The following is an 18,570-nucleotide window of genomic DNA, read 5'->3' as shown; positions in this document are numbered from 1 at the left end:
TCCACTCCACAGAATATCTTTTATTCCTTCCAAATTGCTACTCTGAATCTGAATCTGTCACCTGTAGAAATACCTATGACTCCATTTCAACGGCTGAAGAAAAGTTACATATCTTTTCAAACACAATGTCTGTTTAAACACCATTGCAATTTATGAGGAAACTAAATTTCATGCATTAATTTTTATAAGAAACCCTTATTTCTACAGAAGACTCTACAGATCATCTTTATGCAAACAGATTGAAAAATACTTTAAAAAGTTGAGTTTTCTTCTCAGAGTCAGTAACAAAGTCTTAAAAACTTTAAGAGATTTCAGAATGTTGGAAGCATTGATATTCTTCCCTCTTTATTCCACTTAAGTGTGAGATTCCTAGCAAACAATAGTTAAAGCATGACATGCAGAAATCATAGGCTTGACTGACTGTTTTCAGTAAGATGCTCTTGAACATAGCCAGGTATGCACCAATTCTGCTTTTTAATCTAGAGTTTGAATCCAAAATCATAAACTGAGAGTTACATTTTCACGTGTGAAATTAAAGAGGGTTGCATTTTGTTTTTTTCTATGAATGAGCCATCATTGTGCTTTAAGATGAGAGGATGCCTCACTCCTACCCAAAGCAGCACAACCTGGTTTGTGTCCACCTTTTTCAAGCTGACAGGCCCCTGTAGCCATAGACTTCATCTGTATTACTCCTCACCTCTGTGCAGGACCCCAGCACTGGAACAAAAGCTGCCCCACAGCCTTCTTGGGATCCATCCCCTCCAACATGCACCACTTTTCTCACTCTCCCATCTTACACACGTTTTCTGGTCCCGTGGGAACACTTTGCATAGAGGGTGGGTACACTGAGGTTCCCCTTTCTGCTGCTCTCCAGCAGTTGTCTCTGTCTTACTGCAGCTCCTGCAATGGGCAGGATTTGGATTGTCACAGCTTTTACTCACTCTACTGATCACCATTTCACAACTTTCCACCCTTTTACATAGGGTGGATAAACTGTAACATTTTTATTTACCTGATACTCCCAGTTTTAGAGATTGAGATTATTTAAATTCTGATATCAATTGGCTACATCCTATTGAACCTCAGACAACTGTAACATGGAAGAGAAAGATCTGGACCTCCTCTCAGTCTGGGAAGCCTCATTCCCTTTCCTTAGATCATTTCCAAGGCTCCCATATCACAGGGTCAGTGATGCTGCATGCTCCACTTTATAAGCAGCAAAGGACTTTTACATACTAAAAGATCTTAAATTGAGAACAATTGTTTTATTTTTAGCCTTTTTAAAAAGACAAAGCTGTCACTGAGTCACATGTGGGGATGACCAGAGGTGAGCCAAACTGCCTTTAATTCCCATGAGTATTTCATTCATCCTTATAAAAATAAATACTACTGTTGACTGTTCACTAAAGCCATCAATTTTCAAAAGTTTTCTCCATCTTAGAACTTACTTTAGAATGATCATTCTAATATTATATTCTCTGACAGAATAGCTTATATAGGAATGTAACATGAGAGTTCATTTGGCCCTACGTCTCTGATAATGGGCACTTTATGAAATATGAACTTCCTTATCTGTGATATATTATCTTTTCCTTGAAATATGGCTAATTACTGTCATTCATTAGAGATGAGACATTTGAGTATCATTTCTTGTGTCACATTGACTTCAAGTTGCTTATGATTGCATTAAATTAGTGACAGGGAATTTCTGAATACAAATTTTAAAAGATTCACTATGTACCTCATAATTATTAATGTGCTGTCTTAACTGACATTTCCAGCTATAGAACAGGGTACCAATACCAACACTTAATAACTTCACTGTCACATTCATTGTGGATTAAAATATCTATAGAAGTAGATCAGTAGCTGCATTAGGAACATCAGGTCACAGAGGACAGTTTCTCAGTTTGTAGGTTCAGGTATTTGCATACAACACTGTGGATTCACTTGCCAAGATAGCCACTCTTCCAATTTCAAAAGCTGTTTTATATCACATTTGGGTTTTCTCCAAAAAAACAGATACAACAATCACACAAGTAGTTCTGTTTGTAAATTCTGTCATAGTGCAACCAACTATAAAGTTGTTTGTTCTGAATTTTACTCCAAAGGACAGCACTGCATGTGAACATGCTTGAAAGACTAGGATGTGCATTACATTATTTACAACTACAAGTTAACATGTCACAAAGATTGTCATTGAATATGGTTTATCTGTTGGAAGAGTTGAAACAAAGAGATGTTGATTAGAAGGATACTGCTGAACTAGAGCTCAGACTTAACCCTGCTCAAAGGTTTGGCTCATCCCCAATCCCTTTGATTGATGTATGAGTACAGAAGGTTCATTCCAACCTACATTATCTATGAGTCTATTGTGCGTGATGAATGCTATTTTCTAAAGATTAGATTCACTGTCTAATCCAAATTCAGTAAGTGAAAATATTGAATTTCAGCTTAACATGAGCTCTCCTAACAAGGATCAGTTCCTTGGCCCTATTAATGTGAAGTCTCTAAAACAGCTGATGAGAAGATGATTTCTAGTGCCACAAATACTCAGCTAACAAATAACTGCATTTCTCTGCCAGAAGTGCTCACCTTGTAACAAACTTAATGATCATAATGTTAGAAGAGAATGGTGCTTGGAGAAGATCTGCCTACTGGAGAAAAGCTGGTTAGTTAAAGATGGACAAGACAGGTGAGCAGGAGGAAGCATGTGGAAGAACCTGCAATTACACATATGTAGCAAGCAATTATAACCCATTGTAGAGAAGAGCTTTTGAATTTCTCCTTCAATCCCAGCTCTCATTAACCACTTCTGAATAATGCTTTCTCCCTAAGCACTTCTGAATAATACTTTCTGACTTTCCCAGCTGATTTAAAATTGTTGCCCCACATAATGAGTTGATTGCACTACTGTCACCTCCTAATGGCAGCTTCAGTTCTATGATACACTTGGACATTTTAAGTCCTTTGAAAAACTGTCTGAAGGGGAGTAATAGAGCACACCTCAGCAGCAAGGGCTATTACAGAGATTGCTGCAAAAACATCTGCTCTCCCCTTTGCTTTCTGTGCTGGCTTTCTAAAGAATATAAATTAAAGGTTTCAGACCTTATCCTCAAGATACTCAGTGGCTAAGACAGCATATCTAAAACACTGCCTAAAGTCTGTAATCAAATCTTTATCTATTTTTTTCCCTCAACTTGCACAGTAGAAATTTTTGGAACAAAGCCAATTCCAAGTATTACAGGATATGTAAGTTTTTTGGATTAGGTCAATGATGTTGCTGAAGAATTAGCTGGTCGGCAGACTTTCACAAACCCCCCTATCCTTTATCCCAAATGCTAGGCAAGTTTCTCTGACTTTGCCCTCTCACATAAATTCAAGACCAAATGTATGTGTGAAAAAACCAAACCCAAAGCACGACATCACATGCTAAATGCACTGGATTTCTGCCACTTCCAGCTGTGGAAGCCAATGGCTGTATGCATGTGAACCTACACAGCTCCCTACTTCCCTTTCACCTTGAGCTATTACATCTTCACAGAATTAAAAGTCACTAATGAGAAAGACATCTTGATTAGTTTAAGTACTTCCTTAGCTATTTATCTTGCAAAGTAGTTGCAAACTGGTTATAAACTGTTGCTAGATCAAAAGATGCTGCACTTTGCTGCCATTTCAATGAATATTGTCCATGAAAGTGTCCTAATAGAATAAAAAGAGATGCTCAAACTATTCTGGAGAAAAAGAAAATTAAATATTCAGATTGTAGCACTTCTACCATTTAATTATAGTAGGAAATGAGAAAACTAAAAATTTTTTCAATGTAAAAGAAAGTGTATTTCTGCAATTACTCTGTATTTAACCATACACAAAAATCCACTATTCCTCAATAAACCATCAGAGTAAGTAGAACATTGAATGTTTCACTACTTTCCTTTTAATGGTACACTGGCAGATCTATATCTTGCTGCATTAGGACCTGGTGCAACACTACCTTGAGTTCAACAAGTGAGTGATGGGAGAATGTAATTCAAATAACATTCATGATCAATGACTGAAGTACAGAGAAGAACACCAGAGTTGGCTTTGGAGATTATTTTTTATGTTTGTTTAACTTAATTTATAAAAAAGCGGCAATATTTTTCTTTTTTTAAAATATATAATTTCACAATTTCCTTAACGAAAAATAAACGACCAAGAAAGACACACTTTACAGCATCCATATGCCCAGAGGGAAATGATCTCACTGGATCTCACTGCCAAAGTCATGTCAGTGACTCTTGGTATATTTAGTGGTGATCTCAAAGATCGTCCTGCACTTGTGTGCTTGGTGTTGCAAAACAAATTATGTTTGTGAGTCATTGGATAATGCTCTTTTCTGCACATAAAATGACATTTAAACATGTTCAGAAGGGTATATTTTATTCCTTCTGATTCCTACAACTTGAAATTTTTCTCAATAGAAAAAAACCTGCCTGCCTACTTTTCCAAAAGCCCAGTGACTTTTCCTTTAATAACAAATAAGTTGTTTCTAGAAAAGAATAACTGTTTATTAACTCCAGCTGGTTCAATATTTGTACATCATTTTGAAAGTCCTAAACAGTTGAGACAGGAAGCTGACAGCAAGTACCTCTATAAACTTTCCAGTCTCTTACTGAAAGCTGGATAATAAAGATAGGGAGAAGGTCATTTTGCCAAGGATATAGTACAAGGAATGACACTCAGAAAAGCAAAATTTTACTTTAAATAAAAATCTAGTAAGATTAATAAATACCCAAGATGAAAAAAGGGAAAATTTTATTTCTTACCTATATGTTAAAAACTTTACTGCTTCACACTAATGAACAATATTGTTTTACAGTCTTTGAGCTGATAAAAAACATGGGGACAAACATTTTAAGAGGGCACATAGTGACACACAGCAGTACCCAGTTCTACCTGGAAACATGGGAAATGGCTGATGAAAGGCTATAGATTCTGTAGCTACTTCTTCTCCTCTTTCCTTTTAAAGATAGAAATGCCCTACTTTATAAAATAAGAAATAACTTCTGATCTAAAACCAAAAGAGGTACTCAGAAAACACACACAACTACAAAGAGCAAAAAATGGCATGTGCAAATCAGGTGTACAGAAAGGTCCAGTAAACAGAGAAATATTCCCATCTATGTGCTTTTTAGTTATTTTGATAGCAGAACTATTTCCATGCTTTTGTATGTTCAGTTTAAATAATTCTGGAAATATCTCATTGAGATGGATTTCATATCCAATGGCAAGATTTCCATGACCAAGAAAAATCCAAAGGGTACTTATAAATATAAGTATATAAATATTGCTTCGTATTTGCTGAATTTTGTGCCTGTCTACTTCATGAAATAAGATGTTGCAAAAAATTGAATTTATTAAAAGGTACAGTGTCATTATTCATAACATTTACAGACACATATAAACACTTCTGCTTGAAAACATTCAGAATAATTACTTTGATACTTTGGATTTGCAATTACGCATAATACATTGATTTAAGAGGTCTATTCACAGCATGCCAATACCACTGAAACACCAACACTTTGCTGGTAAGCCAAAATTCCTCCAATTGAGCATGAAATTTCTTTGCAATTTTGTTCAACACAAATCATATATTTCAATCCTAACAATTTCTGTAGTCATCTGATTATGCAGCACATGTGCCAAATATATTTTGTGAAGTGGAACGATACATTTTTATCAAAAAACCTACACAAAATCAGGTTCTCAGAGCTAATTGTGAATTTACAGATCCTACAGCTCATGAGTTACTTAATAACCAAAGGCTTTACTCTCTTGGTAGGGTGGAATATTAGGACATCAACCTTCATCTAGACAAATCTCCTATACATCATGTCCAAGGTATTCTCACAACACCTGTTTGCCCATGAGGACAGAAATAAGGAAGGAGAGGAAAGAACATAAGGATTAAAACTATTTTTTTTTTGCGCATTTGGAGACTGGGTACACTTTAGAACTGATATAGGATTTTTAAAAACTTTAAGTTAAGGACTCAAGCAAAATATCAACATGTTTTGAGGTGTTAGTGTATATTTTAGGAATAAACACACACACAAATATGGTCTGTATGAAAAAAAAAGTGGCTTACTCCAGGCAGCATTTCTCAGATTATTTTTAGCTTTCCCATATGCCAAGAAAGAAAAATACTACTCAGGAATCTTAAAATATTACTAAAGTAATTCTGTGCAACAAACTGAACATCTATACATTTTACATTAATTTAGTATACACAACACATACAAAAATTATAGATGTGACCAGTATGCATGAGCAGCTATTTGTTCTGAATCATAGGCTCAGAACACTCACACATTTCTAGACATACATTTTAAGTGAAGCAGCAAAAATCTTACGCAAATGTAAAAATATTTAACTGGGCAGAGCGACCCTGTTGTGCATAACCACTGAATGAGGAGCAAAACAGTGTGAAATCAAAACATCTTATTTCATTAGAAACTTCATGTGAGGAAGGAGGTGGTGCAAACCAAACAACGCTGCTTTGGGGTAAATGCTTTTCTCTAGTGGAAGAACCACCAGATGTGAATTTTGGTGATATAACATCCCTTGCACATAATATCACAAAAAACACATGAAATGTGAAGCAATCATTTACAAAGAAGAAAAAATACTGTAAAGAAGGGTTTAACATAAAGTGACTCAATAGCTCAGGAGTAAGTTTTCTGGATGAACAGTACTGAGGGAGTGGGCAGAGAAGGCACTGAGCCATCAAGGCTGAAGTGCAGCACAAGATAATGGAGTTCTTGAGGCAGTGGACAGCAAATTTAACATGATCTTTGAGCAATACAGAAAAGCAGAAAATGAGATCCAATACAGATTCTCCTCTTCTGTGTCAGGTATGACATCTGACTACATTTCTCTGAGATCTAGGAGTCTAGGATGCATGGATTTTGAATGACTATAAAAATGGCAATGCACTTGTTAAGACAGAAAAATAATTACATCATCATTACAGACTTCAAGGAGCTATTGAAGCTATTCCAAAAAAGATGGAGATAATGTTTGGAAGACCTACAGTCAGGGAGAGGCTGGGGTCAGAGATGACTTAACAGTTTCTGATCTTGCAAGAAAACTGGGGATGTAAGTCAATGAATAAAACAGCAAAAGTGAAAAGAAGGGTCATAAATCTTCAGTCCCTGAAAACTAACATTGCAGTGAAGGTAATTAAGATATTCAAACAACACAAATGGAACATTTTCAGAGTCTGGAGAAGGAAGAGCTAGGGAACAATCTGAATAATAATAAAGACAGAGCTGAAAGGAGGTATCTAATGCAGCTACGGTACCGGAGAAATGTTTGTCCATCCTGCTCTAAAAAGCTTCCAATAAAAGAAATTCCATCACCTCCCCAGGCAATTGCTTTCACTGATTCAGCTTTATTATGAGAAGCTTTTCTTGATACCTTCCTAAACCTTCCCTACTACAATTTAAGTCCATTACACCTTTGCCACCTGCAGTGCACGCAAGGAAGATTTTGCCCTCCTGATTGCTGTTAACCTTTTGCATATTTGCAAGCTATTATTCGGACTCCTTTAAATAGCCTACTCCAATTTCCCTGACTTTTCATTGTAGTCATATTTTCTAAGTCTCTGCTCACATTGTTCTCATCTAGATTCTCTCTCCTCTGGTCCCACTTGAGCTGCAGTGAGCAGCTCAGGACTGTGACATGACTTTTGAGTAAGCAAGAAGTGCAAATATAATGGTCTTTGATAGTTCCTGTTGCCAAATACATATTGCCTTTATGGTCACTGGAAACAAGGTGCCCATTCAAGAGATAATTTCACCATTATCTGAAATAAATTACTACTTTTTAGCAAGGGCAGTGGAACTATCCTGTGATACTCTAATATTAGAAACTGAGCATACCAAGAGGAAAGCTGATGATCTGTACCAAGGAGCTGGGAAGAGCCTGTTCCTTGGCATTAGACATTATGTCATCAACACAATGCAGGTGTAATGCTGATGAAGTAGGCAACAAGGTTAATTTTGTTCAAAATACAGTAGGCTGCATTTTCAAAAATTACTCTCTAATTTAGTTAAATTATATAAGAAAATGAACCCACCTTAACTAGATTTATTTGTAAACCGAGCTAAAAATTCTTTATTGGAAAGAGAAGCCAGCAGCACAACTTACTAATATGTACTACAATTACTTAAACTCCACAAATCTCTACTACAGGATTTTAATGTGTCTTGACAAGTCACTGCAATTTCCAGCAGCCATTCTTTGTAGAAAATGATAGCTGCTTGTGTCAGTGCACACCTTCCAATTATTTACTCAAATAAATGACAAATAATGGCAAATATTTGCTGCATACTTATCAAAAGTGCCTGAAATTCAAAACTTTTTTAATGCATCATAAATATTACTCATGAGAGATTATTTTCTAGAGAAATAAACACAGATTTTATTCGAAATTCAAATTTTTTTACATCATCGTACCTTATCAGAAGCAGAGGATGGTCAAATATCTATGACAACTCTAGTGGAAATGCAGTTTTAATGGGAAAATGACTGAAAGATCTATTGTGTGCTTTTCTGCAGAAACAATTATGAAATAACTTCAATATAAAAAAAAATACAAGTAATACCATAAATTTACCAAGTGGATGATCATCCCAGCATTAAACCTGCACTTGGATATTCTGCAGGCAATAACACACCCATTTTTACTCCAGCAGATAAAGCACAGTAGATGCTGCTGTTCCATCTTAGCATGACCAGATATGAAGCATTTACAGCAGTATCTGTCTGATCTTACCTAAACAAATAATCTGTCCCCATTCAAAAAAAGAAAAAGAACCAAAAAAAACCACCCCAGAAATTAGGCAAAGAGGGAAAAAAATTGTTTTACTTCTCAATTAATATATAAATTAACTGAAGGGACTGTCAGCAGCACAGTAGAATGAACTCTTCAAAAGTGATTTACATTTTAGGGAAAAAAAAAATTTTGCCCAAAGGAGGTTTATAATATTAAGATAGCCTACATGATTTAGCTTTTGGTATATACTGAGAAGCAAAAAGCAGCCAAGTCTGGAAATGGCTGAGACGTCTGGAACAAAGAAATGAAAGGAATAAAAAACATTTTAACACTGAGGGCACTGAGTGCCAAGAAGCTCAGTAACGAGTATCTATTGATCTATGATGCTACTTTGATTTTTTCTATGATTCTGGAAAAAATTATGGTGGTATCACAAAATAGCTAATAGTCTCAAACTCTCTGGACAGGGTGCTTCTGCTGTTTTCTGGCTCTGCCCTTAACAGCCTGTGCTATGTGCTACTGCTGACAAGAGGCCCTTGGGAATTCTGTCTCCTTTTACCTTCCCCTGGGTCACCAGTGACTTCCCCAGAGCTGCACAGACCTGTTCCCCCCTTGGGATCCAGAGGGTCTCTCTGCCTTCCAGACTTCTCCTCCTCCACCACAGTAACTTTAGATTGCTCTTGTTCTCCCCAGGAGGGAGCGAGGGCTGTCCTGCCTCCAGCCTCACCTTCCTTGTAAAGGCTCACCCAGACTCCATCAGCTCCAAGGAGTGCAATGGAAACCATTACAGAAGCAAATGAAGATGCAGATTAGGACTAGCATGGGTTAAATATCATTAATATCATGAATATCATGGCACAACAGGAGTGGGTATTGCTTGGTACATTTGGAATTGGGACACTGACATCCTATCAGTATCATTAGCAAGGCAGTGGTTGGTGTGATTCAGGAGAGAAGGAGGGCAAGGGAAAAACTAAGTCTGCTCTCTTTTGGGTTAAGTTTAAACCAACAGTAAAAATTTAAGAATTGTTACAAAGCCGACACGACAGAAGAGATAACAAGATGAGACTTGCTCATGTAAAAGGCGGCCTGAGGAGGTAAAAACTGAGAAATAAAGTTATTTAAATGGGCAAGAACAAAGGCTATTGCCAATGCCTAAAAACCCACTCAGACAGCAGGGAAGAAGAAGAACATGATGCAGATTCAGATTAAAGTCCTTTGAAGGAGTTAATATCGAGATACTGTCTTTTTGTAGGCAAAACATTAGGAAAGACTGATTGATAGAGACTCCAAAATAACCGAGGTTCAATTCTCCTCTGTAGCATTTTCAGGATTTTATTTTAATCTCTTTCAAATTGCTGCTAACTGGAAATAGACCCAAATATTATCAGTTGTACTGTATCTGAACTAAGCAACCATTTTAAGTATTTATACTCTTGGGTTGTTTTTTTATCTTTTCTGAGCACTGGGTAAAAAGTGCCTTACTACTGCAAACTAAACCTCTACAGTGAAACAGCTGCTATGGATATTTACAAATAAATGTAAAATATAGCTGTTAACCATACAGCATCGTGGCATCACCACGTGCAGTCATATGAATACTGCCACGTAGCAGAGCATCGGCATTAATGCAGAACACCACTTGAACAAAACCACCACCACGTGAGGCAGGTGACATTAATGAACAGCAGCTTTGCTGTGCAGCTGAATGGAGACTTGCAGCAGTGTCTGGAAGAGTTCAGTGACATTACACAGTGCCCAAAGGGCCCACGGATCAATGTGGTGTCACTGGAAGTGTCGGAGTTATTACAACATCAATAGAAGTATAACAACAATGTCCAAAGTACCGGCGAGTAACACACGATGTCAATAAAAGTGTGAGGAGAGGGAATGCAGTGCACCCTCATCAAAACTGGAACCTCTGGTATATCAGAGCAAGATCTCTGCAATGCCAGCTGAACATTTTGAAGTTACTGTATATTCTCATTTTTTCATAAAACGTCTCTAGTGTTAACCCTCCCAATGGGCATCAGATATAACAAAATTATTAAAGTCGTTTACAACTTCTAAATTAATACAATAAAATTATGTTTACAGCTATTTCATGTCATTCTGTTCTTAAGCATTGTGTGACCTGGATTCCTCTCAGTCCAAAAGAGCAGAAAATGAAGAACAGAATGGCAACTAAAACTTTTAGTGTCCTTTCACACAGAAGCTTAATATAGCTCCTTCATTTTTACAGAATATATACCAAAGGACAATCAATCCTTGAATCACATTCATTCATTCATTCCTCAGCACAATGCTTTTTTCAGATACATATCAGTATATTATAATTCTGAATGGAGTATATTCTGTGTATAACTATGTATTAATTAGGAAAAAACCACTATGGATGCTGAATTCTAAACAATTGCTAGAAAATGATTGGCTAGGAAAAAAAGAAGGTGATAAAAACTGTAAAATATAATTAAAATATTTTAGGATCTACCTCTTTTAGAGCTAAATAAAAGACATGAGAAAGAAAATGTGGTAATTAACTTGTGATGTTTACTTCTAAAGTTTAATTAAATAATCAGTATGTACAAAATAAGAGTTTGGATGCCTCATCTTCTACTCTCTGCCTCCATTTGAAAAGAAAACAGAAAAAAATCTTCTCAGATACCAGTGCAGAGACAATGAAATCACATTGCAAAAAAAAAATTAACTTTTAACTGCAGTGTAATGTGTCCTCAGCTTGAGAGCTGGAGAGGTCTTCTGTTCCAAGATAAGAGGAGACAGAAGTAAGGTGATTTTGGTGAAGAATGTGAGGGGTCTAGTATTAGGCCAGAAAATGACACAGCTTCTTCAGAGAGATACGTTATTTTTACTCACCATCTATTCCAAATATTTAAATTGTGACAGTAAGAACAATTGGGATGACTTTCTGTACAGTAGCAGGACAGGGCACCTCACTTTGGTAAGTACTCAAGAGCTGAATCTTTTCCTGTCTGTTATTCTTTTGTTTTACACATTGCTCATTCTCCATGAGCCTTGGAGGTTTGATAGATTGTATTTAATCTTCAATTGAGACTGGTTATTGAGAAAAGAGAAGCTTTGAATTTAAGAATTGGCAGTAATGAAGAGTACAATCTTGAAAGACTTCAGAGCTAGCACACCTCATTCCCAGGTCCCACCATAAACAGGTGAAGTAATAACTGTAAACACAATATTGTAAATGAAGTTAAAGGAGTAGAGGATCATCTCTCAAAAGCTGAACCTAGATTAGATATTCATTATTATTCACATATTGTAATTTTCCCTCTATTTTCAGGTGAAACTTCTAGAATCCATTTCATGCATTATTACACCATTCCAATATCATATTGCTTTGCAAATTACTAGTTCTTTTCCAATGTACTGCAATTGCAATAAAAGAATGTAGAAACGTAGTCATTCTCCTACAAACAAAACCATGCAGTACAGTCTGTGTGCTTTAAACCTCTGTGTACACCACACTGAATTTTGACTCTAAGGTGCTTTAGTTAGTTTGCCTGTTTGTTGTAATCTCTGCTAATTAAGATAGATGTTAACTAGATGGCACTGTGTACTTGAAGGACTGAGCATGACATTTGCTGTCTCCTTAATGCCCGAGTCCTGCATTCCTTCAGCTCACATCCATCACAACAGGACTGCCAGGTGAGCTGACTGTCACCCCAGCCCAGGCTAACAGATTCTCCGGTGGCTTTTGGTACAGCTTATGTCATGAGATTAAAACTCCGTGCCTTGGAAATGACAAAACACACGTAGCTGAGAGTTGTCAGCTCCAGGTAATCAGATGCTGCTTGGTTTCAGAAGCAGATGCAGATGAGACTGGCAATATAAATATGCAAATCACAATGGTCCCTTGTCAGCACCACTGTTCCTACCTCTAATGGCCCTCGTAGAAAGTCTGTTTGCTCAGCTCCTACTTCCAGTGCTACATCGACAGAAGCAAAGGGGCGGCTGGCCATCTGCTGTCGCTCCCGCATAAGTTGCTGATGAGGAAAAAATGATGTTTTAACAAAATGTTAAAAAATGCACCAGATATCAGTCTGCCCTACTATTCCTCCCATTAAAACATGAGAATGCAAACAACATGCACACAGTCATATTTGTGACATCGAAGTGAGAAAGTTATACTAAATCATAATCATCACCATCTATATTTACTTGAGAAACGAGCACAGGTTATGATGCCTACAAAAGGCCTTTTAGCTTGAACTCTGACAAACTTTCCAAATGAAAGCTTCTCTAACTGACTGTTTTCTCTAAATAACTTTGCTATTTGTGTAAGTTGCAAGCAAATATAGGAAATGGTTAGTAAAATAGTTGAAGTCTAATTCCATTGATAATGCATGCATTAGAACACCTGCCAAACACAAGCCCACTTGGCCTTCAAACTTTCATATTTCACAACTATGTCAGATGGAGTTAAGAGTGTCAGGACTCAATTTTATGCAGGATCTTTCCTGCAGTTACTTTCATATGAAGAATAATGTGTCAGGATTGGGAGCTCTGCACCAGTGTATTAGAATACACTCAGCTATGCTCACAGAGCTTGTATAATCCTTTCCAACCATACCAGTGTGCACAGAAGTCCCAAGCAAAACCACAAAGTTAACTCATATTTCTTCCTCAGTCTGTAATTATAATGCTTATTAAACCACAATGAATAAAAATGATGACCAGCAGTAGATATTACAGATCTTACTCCACTGGTTCAGTGCAACTAATGAAAGCATTATTAAATATTAAAGGTGAATGAGTCGTGCAATTCAAGTGGTGTGTTCCTTCAGCTGAACAGGGTGTCACAGCATCTTGGAGAGACAAAATGCTTGCAAAAATGATTTATTAGAAAATATTTGTTTCATTTTCTTAACGTTTTTCTCCCTGTTATCTCTGGAAAGCTTAAAGCATTAGAAAGTGGTGTCTGAATGTAAATGACAGTAGCACTGTGACATACTGTTCATAAAAACCTTTGAAATAATAAAAGGTATGCAAGCAAATATTTGCTGGCAGCTTACTAATAAACACTGTTGATTTAAGATCTGTTACAAAGCAACGAACTCATTTTGTAACCCTCCTTATGCATATTGCCTCGACTTGCATTTTAAGACTGTCTATAGAAATTTAAAGGCACGCTTGTAACGTTAAAATCAGAAGGGAACAGTTGCCTCTCACTGCACGGCCAGTGCATTCCCAAGGCCTGGATTTTACAGCCATGCAGTGTTTGTCAGCAAGCACCTGCACAAATGGGCTCCCAAGTATATCACACCAAGAGGGCAATCAATATGGCTGTGGGTAAAACTGCATGTTTTATATTGAGAATAAATAAGAGCCAAGTATGAATGGTTAAGAATTATGTTTTTAACCCTTTACCTCAAAATGGAACTGGTGGTCTCTGTCTAGGATTTACATCAGCATTGATTTGCCTCAATACAATTTGCTAATAGATTTTAAAGCTGGAAAGAGCTACTATGATCCTCCTATCCTACCAACAACCTAGCAAAGATCACAAAAACTTTAAGTATAAAATACTGAGTCACTACAACTTAAAATTACAATATGCACCTCCTGTTCCTCTTAAAATAACAAAAATTAAAGAAAACACTGTTATTAGAACAGTCCTGCCACATGGAACTCATTACAGTATTTTAAGTCTGCAGAGCTATTGGCAAGTGTTTACTTTATAATGGGTAACCAAACACTGTTTTAAACAAATAGAATTGCTTGGGGCAAACACTTAAACAATCAGAACAATCTATGCTCCAAATGCACATTCTACTATTTAAAAGATTTATTTAATGCAAATTATAAGGAAATGTATATTTGATATGTTCTCTGTTTTTTAAGTCCAGTAGGTTTTGCCCTCCTCCTGGTCAGACGTTCAGGAAAACCTTTTCATTCACAGGAATATCACTATAATTTTAAAAGTCTGCCATTCGAAAAGAGTGCTAAAAAGATTCTTAATTAGCTCTGTAAGCAAGAATGAAAACTTTAAAACGTTTGGTTGCCCATAAAGCACTGCTGGTTTTGGCAGCTGAGCACTTGCACATCAAAGTGCTTTACTCAAAACACTGCTGCTTTCCCTTCATCGTTTTAAAACACTCTGCAAGGTGCAGGAAAGGAAAAAGAAGATGCAATGAGGGGAAATACAGGAAAGATATTATGATGTTTAAAATCAGTTTTGTGGCTGGAAAGGGTCACTGCCTCCCACCATCTGCAACTGTCCATGTACCAATACTGGGACAGAGTTCCAGAGCTTCCAGCGATGGGGAATTCCTCTACCTCACCCACAGGGCAAGGAACATGGAAACTCTCCAAACATGTGTTTCATGAGAAGAGTGAAAAAGTTCTTCCTTGCCTTCTCAGCAAAGAGATTAAAAAATAAAACCCACCAACAACAGAATTCCCCCACAGATTTCATCACAACTGAGGCAGAATAAACAGGCGATAGTGGAAAGTGAAACTACAATGCTGTTACTTTTATATATGCAAGCCTAAAAAAATTACTGAATTAAAAAAAATTACAAAAAAAAAAAAAATAAAGCCAAACACACTTCTCCAGTAATTAGGGATATTCACTTGGAGACATCAGATAAACAGATAGCATTAACATGTAATATTTGAATATTTTATCACAAATTTAATCTATAGCATTCAGAATGCAGTCACATCTCTAAAATTTGCTTTAAAGTATGGGAAATCAAATATATAATTTTCTCAGCATAGGGCTGAGAAATTCAAAGAACATTTATTTGACTGAGCAGACAACCAATTTCAAGTTTTACCATAATTTTAAATCTCATAACATACAAGATTATTGACAAGATTAATTTTTTTAGGCATCTCTATTATTTTGCAGCAATTCCAATGTAATAATTTATATCTGACCACAGAGTTTTTCATATAAAGTATAGAACTATAGCTGTCTTCAGAGAAGAACAGTAAGATGCTAGGACACTACAAATTGAGTCAATTTCTCACTCAACACAATTCTAAAACATTTCTTCAAAATCCAACCATTTTTGCATAATTATTTCCCTATAATGGAAATATACATTTCAGCTAATTCTGCATGAACATGTAGACATCCTAGCCCATAGATTATGATAATTTTGAGTTTTGGGGTCCTAGTGAAACAAGGATTTTGAAATGGGAACTGCTTTCCCATCTAGAAGTTTAACTCAAGAAAGCGGTTGCCTGGGGATGCAATGCAATTTTACCATTGATCAAAAAAATTCTCATGGGGGATACTCCTCCTCTGATCAATGCAGTTTGGAGTAAATTAAAATGTTCCATGGCATCTTGTAAGTGCTATAAATAAAGAAATTTATTTGTTCCAAAGTTCTTATTTAAGTAGAAATGTTTTGATATTTTTTTTCTCTTGGTTGATAACATCGCTTTCAAAATATTTTAATGCCTATATTGTATTCATGTACAATAAAACACTCAATGCAAAATACATATTACAGTGAGCTAACATTAACAGAATACAATATTTCAGCAAACTCAGGCTGACATGTTTCAAGTCTTTTGTATTTTAGGAAATGTTATCATTTTGTTCTTTCTAGTTTCTTCTTTTTTATTTTCTTTAATACTTGATCTCTTATGTGGAATTGGATACTGTTCTGACTAGCACTGCTTTTCTACCCTGTTCACCTTCCAGCGTAACTGCCCTGGAAAAGCCCTAATTGGAAAAAATCTAATAAAGTGCATGAGTTGTTAGGAACTAGGACAGGTGTGCTTTCTCTTTGTTATACTGTAGCAGACATTCTTGAGAGACTGATAGATTAGGAGAGCTGAAAAGGATGAGGCCATTTTAGTGCCATAATAGGATGAACAGAGCAATCCTTTGAAAGATCTTTCTGTTGCTGTTTGGCACCTCTAATGAGCTCCTGTAGCCCACGGGCAACCAAAGGTACCTGGAGTGTGCCCTAAAGGGTGCACTGAGCAGTGTGCATGCCCAGGGTCACGGGGCAGCTGGACACTGAGGTATGAGTAAGAGGTGGAAAACACCAGAAAAAATGTTCAGGAGACTTCTGGCTGCCAAACGGAGCCAGGAAGTCTCAGTACACTGTTCCAGAAATAAGGGTATGGCAGGTGAAAAACTGTCCATTATTTTAACAACTGCCTAGGTTTTCTAGTTTTCCTTCCCTCACATCTTAGATGGGTTTGGTTTTCTTCCTAGATCACATCACTATCAATGTGGTACCAGGACATGGATGACTTTGTCAAGGTGAATATTGAAAACCAGGATAATGGTAATTCCGTAACTCTTGGAAAACTGCTGTCTAGTTCAGTGCTGCACAGTCTCCTAGTGACAAGGATTTTCCAAATGTCTAATTTGAAATTCCTGTTCTGCTTATTCATCTTGCAGCTCTGACTTGTCTGCAGCTACAACTTGGTCACCTCCTTTGCTGCTTCTGTACTGTCAACTGCTGATGTGAGTAACATCCAAAGGCTACAACAGAAGCGTTAACAATGCCATGCATTAAATCTGAGTTTTATAGGAAAAGTATTTGCGAGGAGAAAAAATGTCAAAACTTCACGGAGAGTAGCACTGACGAATTTCTGATCACACTGCATTTGACAAGCTCCAAGGCTTAAAAAAATTAAGGTTGTACATAAATGGACAGCCCTGCAAAATCAGAGCCTCTCTAAACAATGCAATTCACCCATTCACTGAATATTCTTGAGGGTTCTTACTGCTATATCCAATCAACAGAAGTAACTTACATGGACTTAAACACATCTGAATGGATCACAGATATTTTAGTTAGAAACACAATTTAATTTTCTTCCCAAATCTTAAGTTCTCATTTTCAAACTGAGTTATACATAGTGATATTTTAATGAAGCTCTGATTATTCACTTTAATTTGCACAAGACAAAGCTTGCTTTCTCTGTAAATTTTCTCATTGTAACTCTGGTGCTGAAAATCTCTTCAGATGAAATTGGCTATTTATATGGCTGGAAGGGAGAGAAATTTCTCATTTACATGTTGAATAAACTATTTGACTTGGTTAATTTCCGAATCAGCTGCTTTCACTGGAAAGGCAGATCACAGTCATTAAACTTTTTTGTTGGGTTTTAGGTGAAATAAGCCTACCATTCCATGACTGCATGAGGTACAGTGATTTTAAGAGATGGATAAAAGCTGGCATAGGAAACCAAGCAGCAGGAATAACCATAGTTCTGACAGCAGTCAGACAATCTGAACTCAGTCATTCCCTCCATCATGAACTTCCTAAACAATCATTTCCCTCCGCCTCATTTCCCACCCTGCTAAGTGCAAAGTGCCCTGACACAAGAGTGCATTCAGGTAGGCAATGAGATATTACAATGATGGACATAGTATAACGTGCTATTTGCACTGCAAAATCGAGTCTGTGGAAACTTCCTGAGATACCAGGGCCTATTCCATGTCACTTTCTTTTAAAATTGCCTGAAGAAAAGGTGCTCTCAGGCGTGTGCAAAGGTCTGTCATGGGAAAAAAATGAGAGGATTTATACTTTTTGTCCTAGCTTTATACTGAATAAAATAAAGGGTTATTTAAACTAGACATAGTCCAGCAAACAACAGCTAAGACATACTTAAAATACAGTGTACACATCCCCAAAAAATAACAGTTCCAAAAGGTCAAGTTTTTATGTATCCCTTTTGGAAACCAAATACCAGTCGTCTGCAATTTCCCTTGAACAAATCAAAAATGAGAAAAAAAG

The 18,570-nt window shown here is 36.7% G+C and overlaps 1 protein-coding gene across 3 annotated transcripts in view; it reads right to left on the bottom strand.

The window, feature by feature from the left end:
- Positions 1-18,570, bottom strand: part of ATRNL1 (attractin like 1) — a 429,854-nt gene that overhangs the window by 97,330 nt on the left and 313,954 nt on the right. For 2 of the 3 annotated variants that reach the window (XM_005520769.3, XM_088059555.1), the window contains exon 27: positions 12,733-12,840. The exons of the other annotated variant lie outside the window; for it this stretch is intronic. In XM_005520769.3, coding sequence (XP_005520826.1) covers positions 12,733-12,840 — 108 coding nt within the window. The remainder of the gene's footprint in view (positions 1-12,732; positions 12,841-18,570) is intronic. 3 annotated transcript variants of the gene reach the window in all.

Source organism: Pseudopodoces humilis, chromosome 9 (genome assembly GCF_049639895.1).
Source record: "Pseudopodoces humilis isolate 2021_Gansu_Grassland_sample_001 chromosome 9, ASM4963989v1, whole genome shotgun sequence".
In the NCBI taxonomy this organism is placed as follows: Eukaryota; Metazoa; Chordata; class Aves; order Passeriformes; family Paridae; genus Pseudopodoces; species Pseudopodoces humilis.
The sequence above is the reverse complement of the archived record's forward strand: the minus strand, read 5'-3'. Positions and strand labels throughout refer to the sequence as shown.